Source organism: Nelusetta ayraudi, unplaced genomic scaffold, assembly GCF_046127955.1.
Source record: "Nelusetta ayraudi isolate G7.1 ecotype Tasmania unplaced genomic scaffold, CSIRO-AGI_Nayr_v1 ptg000034l, whole genome shotgun sequence".
NCBI classification, from domain to species: Eukaryota; Metazoa; Chordata; class Actinopteri; order Tetraodontiformes; family Monacanthidae; genus Nelusetta; species Nelusetta ayraudi.
In genome coordinates this window covers 120,845-130,000 of record NW_027466084.1, presented here as the reverse complement: position 1 = coordinate 130,000, position 9,156 = coordinate 120,845, and the positions used below count along the sequence as shown (strand labels likewise).

Here is a 9,156-nt window from a genome sequence, read left to right as displayed (position 1 = left end):
GACAGGGGCAGGGTGTCCCAGACTCGGCCTTTGCACCGACAGTAATTGTGTTGGGAGGAACGCTACCTGTTTGCTCCTGAGTTGTCTTGGATTCAGCTGCATCGCTGCGGCTCTCGGCGCTCTTCTGCAGCAGCTGTAACAAAAAGAAAGTGACAAAAACGTTGCAAAAGTCCACTTTGGTCTGTCATGACTTACCCCTATCCAGCGTCTGTAGTGGTGCTTGTATCACCTGTTGGGCTCCCCAGCACAGCTCGAGGTCAAATCCGTCAACCATCTTCTATCATCAGTATCATCAATCATCATGTATTTACTCTTCTCTCATTTACTGTGTTTACGTGACACTCGAGAAAACCGAAATATTGCCTCTTGTTGTCGCTCTTGTTTGTTTTGAGATTAAAGTGACCTTCCAAGTTTGCATCAAACGGCCTGTTAAAGCATTCATCTGTCCCATTCAGTGAAATCAAATCTGTTTTGTGTTAAAAAAAAAACAAAACAAACAAAACAACATCCAGGAAATGTGCAACAGGATCCAGCAGCACAGGAAACAGCTCTGACCCCGTGCTGAGGTGTCACGTGTCTCCGCTCAGTTTCCAGGCAGCCTTGCTTTTGTTCAATAATGAATATAAAGAAGAGGCAGACTGGCTGCAGCAGCAAAACAGTGAACATGATGACAGATGTCCGGCAATTCCAAAATAAAAGTGATACTGACCAAGAAGGAAGAAGCACTTTGCAACAGGGTATTTAGCTCGCTGTTTGCAGCCCCCTTTAAAGAACGACTATTTTTCGCTTCCTGCAAACGCTAATGATAAAACCCAAAGCTAAATCCGTTTGGGCCTGGGTCTTTACCTGCAGCTGGTTCCTGCGGTCCAGCGCACTCTGACGTCGCCTCGCCTCCCAGTGCATGGCGGACATGCTGATGTGCGGCAGCTAGCTGACGAACAAACAGGTGCGCATTAATAAATAACAGCAACTTGTAAAGTTTATGTAAAAGTAATGACGCTGCGCGTGGCTCCAGTATTGCATCGCATCTCAATTAGATTAATTCAAAGAGAAAATTACAAAGTTTGCCTCAGTTTTTTCATATGCAGTGAAACCTGAAATTCCAAGGCTGTTATATGACACAGTCCACTTTAAAATATTAATGTCACCCTAGATTGTTTCTAGGTGTGAAATCTGTGTTGCCCAGAGGATTGTTAGCGCAGGTCACACATTGTCTCTTCGCCTCAACGGGCGAGAAGCGATGCCCTCTCCATGTTTCACTTAAAGGGCGGAATTCCCACCCCTGGGGCTCCACCCGGTGCCGTGGCGATGCACACTTCTCACCCCCATTGTGATGAAAACCCTTTCAACCTAAAAGGTCAGCGAGACGTTTGGCATTCAGTTCCTGAATAAATCTGACCTGCCCCAACAGCCGGCCGACTCTTGGTAGGAGCGGGCGTTTAAAGCCGCGTGTCTGGAGGCAGAAAGCCGCCTCCTCCTCCTCGGTCAACTGGGAGACACCCGCCTGCTGCCGCGGCCGCGACACCGGCACTTTGACACCCAACCACTGCCTCTAGCTCCTCTGATTACACGCCTCTCCCCTGTGGCCGTTTCCCTCCCTCTCCTGGCACGCGTCGCTATACTCAAGTTGCAAAGGTCTCCTAAAAATTACATAAAGCCGATTCCACTTCACTGATTTTCACTTTGGTTTCTGTTGTTGGTAGCAGATTGAAAATGCAGTGAGGGCGTGTCAGCTTATATTTAGATGAATTAAAATGTTGTCGTTTTTTCTTTGAAATCTGTTGGCCACTCATATTTACGTCTATCTATCTATAAGCTCAAGACAAAACGCAAATAGGACAAACAAAACTGTGCCTTTCAATACCGCGAGGTGAGATCACTAAATTATGAAAACAGTCATTATAATACTGCTCATAAAAGCAGAGCCACCCTCGATGCACATCAGAGGAAATCTCATTGAAATGCAGCACATATATTAATTTATTCCTTCATAGAAAAGAAGGGGAAAAAAGAGAAAAAGAGAAAAAAAAAAAGAACTGCCAGCGTAAGCATAATGATGAAACATATAGTAACATACGGAAAGTATGTTGACTAATGCATGTATTTGGGTAAGAAGGGCAGCCCGAGGATGGGGCTGCAGAGTGGATATGAGAAAGTTAGGGCTTACAGAAGAAGTCATAAAAAAAAAAAAAGAAGGAATGTATAGGAGGACTGCTCACCAGACCGGTGTCCTGGTTAGAGAAACAGCAGCAGCAGGATCAGTTTGGGGCAGCTGAGCTGCCTGCCTCTGCCTCTCCTACCTCTGACCTTGTTAAGTGGAGTTTCCAAGCAACCTGCAGCTCTCCAGGGCAGCTTTTGTAGGACACAAACAAACACACAGCATCTCCTGTGTCTTTTTTTATTTATTTATTTTCAACTCTGTGTTATAATGGCACCGCTGCAGGAGTTTGTGCTGTGCCTCTTTTTTTTTTTTTTTTTTTTTTTTTTTTGCAAAGTCGTAAAGCCTCAAAGGGCCTGTTAGTTAGAGCAGAGTCACTACATTTGGAAGGTAATCACGTGGAAATAGAGTTTTGTCGTAATGAGTTTACCATTCAGCACAATGACTCCTATGTTCACCTCTATGGAGAGTGTATTCGAAGCTGCTGACAGCTTGCATCAACTGCCGAGCACCTCAACGTCACATGCTGCCGCTGCTGCAAACGGCCTGTTGTTTCTGCCTGGAAAAAGGCTAATGCTAACTTCAGAAGTTCCTTTTCTTGACAGGGGAATTGATACATGTTCAACTGGATGTCTTGACAGTTTTTTGTTAGTGCAGTCTGTCTGAAATATAGTAGTTCTACATCATGGACAACTGTACAAAAAGTGAACGAAGATGCAAACAACATAGAACAAGACGTTAGCGAAACAAGCTAACCAACCAGACTTGGCTGTTCTTGGCTATATTAGCAATCTACTACGAACCGCCGTTATAAAAGGTTGTGAGTTCAAAACAAATGGCAGATGTTATACCCCCCTTGCAGCCCACAGAGGGCGCTGCTATCATTTACAATGAAGAAGGGGTGGCTCGTTTGGGCTCAGTGCTCTCGGATCAATGAGACGAATTGACCGCTCGTGGGTATTTAAAGGGAAGACGGCAGAAGCTGATCTGTCATCGGCAGGGAACAATCGGTAAAAAAAAACAAAAAAAAAAAAAAAACAGTTTAAATTGTTCCTTCCCCCATTTCAGCCATTCAAGAAGAAGAGGATCAGCTTATGCCTTTGTAGAAAAGAAAGAGTATTGTTAACACAATCAGGCTACTAATGGTTTCCATGGAGGGGACTGGATCACACATGCAAAATGGAACCTTTGCAGTATCAGCGATATGTCTGAATCTCCCCACCTCCTCCCCACCACCACCACCACACCCTGCCTCCACTTTGACAGTTAGTCAGCAAAGGTCATCACACGCACACGCACACACTCTCTCTTTCTCTTTCACACGCAGACACTTTCACCACCCCTCCACACACACCAACACCTCTCCCCGCTGTCAAAACCAGTGTCAGTTATGAAGGAAAGAACTGCATGCACAACAATGCAAATCAATGGAACGGCTCCATTATGTAATAGAAGGCCCTCAACCGTGCAGCTGTAATCAACTTTTCCATTGACCATCACGGCTCTCCTCTCCTCCTCCCCTCCTCCACCTTTTCAGCTTCATTTGAATATCTGTGATACAATGGAGACATGTTTTGTGTGTTACACAACTCACATATTTTGCTTAAAGATGCCATCTGTTATTTAGGCCTACTCAGTTGTTCTGTTGTTCATATCCAGCACAGCTACCGTGTTTGTCCGTGACATAAATCGTTTTTTCTGCAGTAGCTGGTCGCGACAGTTTGAACCTGTTATTACTGACATAGCAGCCCCGGTGACTGTGGGAACCTGGCCATAATCATTGTTTATTGAGGCGTGTAGGGTAAAACACAAAACATCAGCAGCTCAAGCATGCGCTAACGAGCGTCAACAGGGTTTTGATTTACCTTGATGGTCGCTCTATCAGGCCTGGCAGGTTTCGGTTTCGCCCTCTGATGACTGAGAAAGGGGGGGGTGCAGGCAAATGCTATGACGCAAGAGCACGAAACAGCCTCCTGGCCGACTAGATTCCATAAATGATAAGAGATGAAATGATGGAAGTGAAGAGATTCAGGGAGGTTGTCACACAGTGCAGGAAAAAGACGACTTTAAGGAAATAATTCACAAGATCAATGTGAATTTGGTAATAAGACTCACAGTCACAACTGGACAGTTATTGTGAGTACAAATTATCATTGAGTCAGTGGTTCATTTCAGTTTATTTTAGTGGGTATACTTCGTACACATCTGCCCGGCAGGAGCTACATCATAACAACACAAAACAAGAACCACCATCATACTCAGAAATACATGAAGTATCCAGCATCCACGTACGTGAGATCATGAAAGAGAGATTATGTACTGCCTAAATGTAAAGGTACTGTATTGTAAGCAGCATTGGATATATTACAGTCATTTACAGCTGAACTTTAATTTACTGATGAACAGCAGTCACGGGACAAATTTGTTAAAATAAATAAAAATGATTAAATAGTTAACACACCATATCTCCCCACCCCAAAAAAAGTTTTGGTGCGAAAACTTATTATTTTTTTTTACCCTTAAAAGTTTTGGCATTTAAGTGCAAACGCTGCAACAAAAAAAAAAAAATCAATCCTCTGGAGCGACACTAAATGTTATGTCCATTGTGTTCCATAATGGAACGTAAAACATACTTTTAATCACGTTCTTAAACGGGAAAGCGAACGTTCTGTCAAAAACATACTGATACGTATCATTGCGCATTTTTTTAGTGGTGGTACGGTAATTCGGAACATTTTTCCTGTGGTTATACGGCGCATACCTGCATATCACGCAGACTACGCCACTGCATTGAGTCAATTGAAGTTCTAAATTCATCGATTTACACTGTGTGTTAGTCTTGCCAGAGGTAGTAATGCCGTTTTAAATGTCTTGATACATTTAACTGAGTAAAGGGGCAACTGAAATAGGCTTTATCTGAAAATAAATGTAATAATTCTGTATCTTTTTTTTTTTTTTTTTTTTAATACAACTGAATATTGAATATATAGTAATCTTAAAATTTTAATTTGCTTTTTATCACAAGCATCGAAACTTTCAACATAAAGCGTTTCATGTTTTTGCGCCATCAAACCATCATCAAACCATTATCGAACCATCAACACATGTTGGCGCATCAAAAACTGGCCGCCATACCTGTAGTTTCACTCTACTCCGGCATCGTCACGTGCCCCTACTTGTGTTCCGTCACCACCGAGGCGGGCGAGGGGAGGGGGAGGGGACTGATATTAGCGGCTCTCCCTCGCTCCTCCTCCAGCCAGTGTTCGCAGGACAGCCGAGGAGACGGTACGACGGCGACTGAAACGCGCCTGGTTACTTGACTTGGGATTCTGCTCCGAAAGCTGAGAAGTTGCCCGCGAATTTGTTGGACTGCAAGAATGAGTTGGAGTTGAAGGTTTTTATTTTTATTTTTATTTATTCTTTTTTGGAGGAGCGCTGCATGGTGAGTTTGTCGCGACAGCAGCTTCGATAACAGACCTCGCGAAGATTCAACACGAGCCGTTTTCTCCACCTTTTAAAAGTCCTCGAACCCGTTCGTGTTTAGCGTATGAGTCGGCAACTCGTGCACGTAAGCGCGTTCTTTCTGCCACTTCTCTTGTTGGTAACCGGGGGAAGCGACTTTAACCAGTCACTCCGGCCACGGACCGAAGCGCAGCCACGGCTGCTCTTTTGACCCCCGGAGTTTTCCAGATTTTCTTTGTCAAACCGCGTCTGGAAACGCGTCCGTGCAGCGAACCCAGTTGTGCACAGTAGCACTTTTTTTTAATGCTGCATCAGCAGAAACCAGCTAATAATGTCCTGCCTAAATGCACTTTATTTAATTTATTTCCAAGCAAGCGGCCAGCAAGTGTAACTAATCTTTAAAACTCCAGCGCTGCTCAGTCAAACACATCCTGTTGTTGTTGTTGTTGTTGTTGTTGTTGTTGTTGTTATTATTATTATTATTATTATTACTATTACGAAGAATCCGCCTTGTGCTGTAAGTCACGACCAGATTCACATTCGTGATTCACCCTTCAGTGATTCAGCTCATTCTGCTCCGGTGCACTTTACGACCCTGCGGAGTCCCCTTGTTTCTAAAGCAGCTGACTCATGTTTCTTTTTTTCCCCCCGCCCTCCTCTCAGGTCGTCAGCGGCTGCAGCCAGCGGTCTGTCCCCTCCTGCCCCGGCCTTTGAAGCGGAGCCAGGAGTGCGAAGAAGCGCTCTCCGTCCGGATCTGCTCCTCCCACCAACCATCAAAGCCTCTCGAGGCCGAAGGCGGGCAGAGCAGCCAGCACTCGGCGAGCCCAGGGGGAAATCCGTCCGGGCAAATATTTTGAGGGGAACCGCCGACATGGGGAACCAGCTGACCGAAATGGCCCCCAACACGCCCTTCCTGCCGGGCTTCCAGTCCCTGCACGTGGTGGTGATCGGCCTGGACTGCGCCGGCAAGACGTCGCTCCTCTACCGGCTGAAGCTGCGCGAGTTCGTCGAGACCATCCCCACCAAGGGCTTCAACATGGAGCGGATTAAGGTGCCCATGGGCAACTCCAAGGCCAACAGCACGGCGTTCCAGGTGTGGGACGTGGGCGGCCAGGACAAGCTGAGGCCGCTGTGGAAGTCGTACACCCGCAGGACGGACGGCCTGGTGTTCGTGGTGGACTCGGCCGAGGCGGAGCGCATGGAGGAGGCCAAGGTGGAGCTGCACCGCATCACCCGCTCTGCCGAGAACCAGGGCGTCCCCGTGCTGGTCCTGGCCAACAAGCAGGACCTGGATGGAGCCTTGTCAGCATCAGAGGTAATTATTGGCTCCAAACCCCCTGCTTCTTTCATTTGTCTGCTGTTTGTTGCTGGAAAAAAAAACTACAAATCAACAACAAAGGCTTTTGGAAGCGACCGGAATTGAAAGGGTTGGCAGGTTGTTGGCTGTTGCCACGTTGACAGTAGCCGCTAGCTACCTGGGCTCCCGGGGCTTTGCAGAGCGAGCCGCATGACTCAAATCTAGATGCAAATGAACCGCTCGTGTGAGATGATGTTCATCTTCAGCTCAGTCCAAATTCAGGTCAGAGCAGCTAATTTTCTGGAAGACATATAGTGTGTGAGCAGGTCACTTTGTACTAGCTTGTACTAGCTAGCTACATCAATCATGTGGCACTGAATGCCATTAAACATTAATGTTATTTCAAGTGCCAACCCGTTCAGTCGTTCTTGAAGTAAGTTATCAGAACAGTCGTGTGTTGCAAAGGAGTTTTTTTTGTCCCTAACCGCTGTGTGTGTGTCACACAGGTGGAGAAGGTGCTGTCCCTGCACGAGCTGAGCTCGTCCACGCTGCACCACACGCAGGGCTGTTCGGCCATGGACGGCCAGGGCCTGCAGCCCGGCCTGGAGAAGCTCTACGAGATGATCCTGAAGAGGAAGAAGATGCTGCGACACAGCAAGAAGAAGAGATGAAGGCCGAGGGACCGACGCCGCCGCCTCTGACCTGACTTTCTGAACCCGCCGCTCGTCTGGGACGGGGGAGGGGCACCGCGCTCGCCAGACGGCATCTGTGACACCACGTGGGAACTTTCGGCGGGTCGGGTGGGGGGGTTTAAAAAAAAAAACTAAGGGAAGCGGGGAAAAAAACAGTCGTCGGACAAGCTGGACGTCTTAAAGCGAAGCTCCGCCCCCAATACACCCCCCACCCCACCCTACCCCCCCACCCCGCACCGAGGTGCTTTGCGTGCCAAACGTCGGCCAACCTCCCCACGTGCTCGGGACATTTGGACAGATTACTTCCAGTTGGGATTACTTTGTTTCTCGCCTTCCTGCCGGAGGAGACGGAGCGAAGCGGCGCCCGGGGGAGCGACGGAGGGGAAACCTGTGCAATAGACGCCGATGCACTCCAGTCACCATTGAAGGATATTTTATACGAGTACTTGTCGCAGACCAAACGCAATTTCACGTCACTTCCACCGAGCTTCACTGTTACACCTTAACTCTTCAGTCCCCCCCGCCCCCCTCCTTTTGGTCTTACGTTGCATGAGGCTCACCAAAGCACCTGCTCGGGATTATTTAAGACGACACTTTTTTTTTGGTGAGCAAGTCGGACAAGACCATTGTACATTTTCTGTTTCCTAGCATAGCTTCCTCCCGGTGTCGCCTTCTCTTTTTTTTTTGCCTCTGGGACTCAAAGTCAGAGCCGTCTTGACGGACTCCTCTTCCATCTGACCGACGCTCGCAGGCCTCTCCAGCGAGTTTTTCCACTTCTCCACTCACAAAAAGTCACGTGATTGTCCCGGTTCGCTGTATTTCAGGGTTGGTCGGGGAAGTCCAAACGAGAAGTTGTTGTTTTTTGTTTTTTTTTTTACATTGTGTCCATTTTTTTCCCTGTTCATTTTGTAATATGTCTGCATATATGAATAAATTATTGAGCAAATCAGTCACGATCTTGTTTGTTGAATGATGTCTTTTACTGACGGCTGCAGCCGCCAGCGTGAGTCGCAACATCCCGGTAGGGACGCTACGCACCGGGTGCAACCATCTTCACAGGCGGGAAAAAGTTCTTCCCAGTTATCGCTTCTTGTGACGAACGTAGAGACTTCAGTGCAAAGCCGTTTAAAGTAAGTCGGGGAGAGAACGACCTTCCGAGCAGCTGCTGCCAGAAAATATTGCTCCTTTGCATATTCATTGTGCCTGCCGGGAGGAACCTGCTGCCTTTGAAGCAGGCAGGCCGACCTTCTCCCGCAGAACAGGTTCCACGCGAGCGTCCTCCGGCTACTATGGACCATCATCCTCATCCTCATCATCATCATCAGCAGGTCGTTCCATTATTTCTCGCGCGCACACACACACACACCTGTGTTTATTGCGACCCCCTTTTTCTTTCTGCGAGCTTCAGATTACCGGTGGCTTTTGTCGCTCCGCAATGGTTTTGGCTGTGAGCGGTGGGCTGTGATGTCCAGCCATGAAAGGGATCTTCCCAGTGACAAACAGCCGCCGCCGCTTGAAATACAGATACTATGGCGTCAGGAGTGTGT

The 9,156-nt window shown here is 47.4% G+C and overlaps 1 protein-coding gene across 1 annotated transcript; it reads left to right on the top strand.

Moving 5' to 3' along the window:
* The first annotated feature begins 5,406 nt into the window (after nt 1-5,406).
* Nucleotides 5,407-8,558, top strand: LOC142892202 (ADP-ribosylation factor-like protein 4D). The gene is made up of 3 exons (XM_076032192.1): nt 5,407-5,600; nt 6,284-6,935; nt 7,424-8,558. The coding sequence occupies exons 2-3, from the start codon at nt 6,492-6,494 to the stop codon at nt 7,586-7,588; spliced, it is 609 nt and encodes a 202-aa protein (XP_075888307.1). The 5' UTR covers nt 5,407-5,600; nt 6,284-6,491; the 3' UTR covers nt 7,589-8,558.
* Nucleotides 8,559-9,156: the final 598 nt, after the last annotated feature.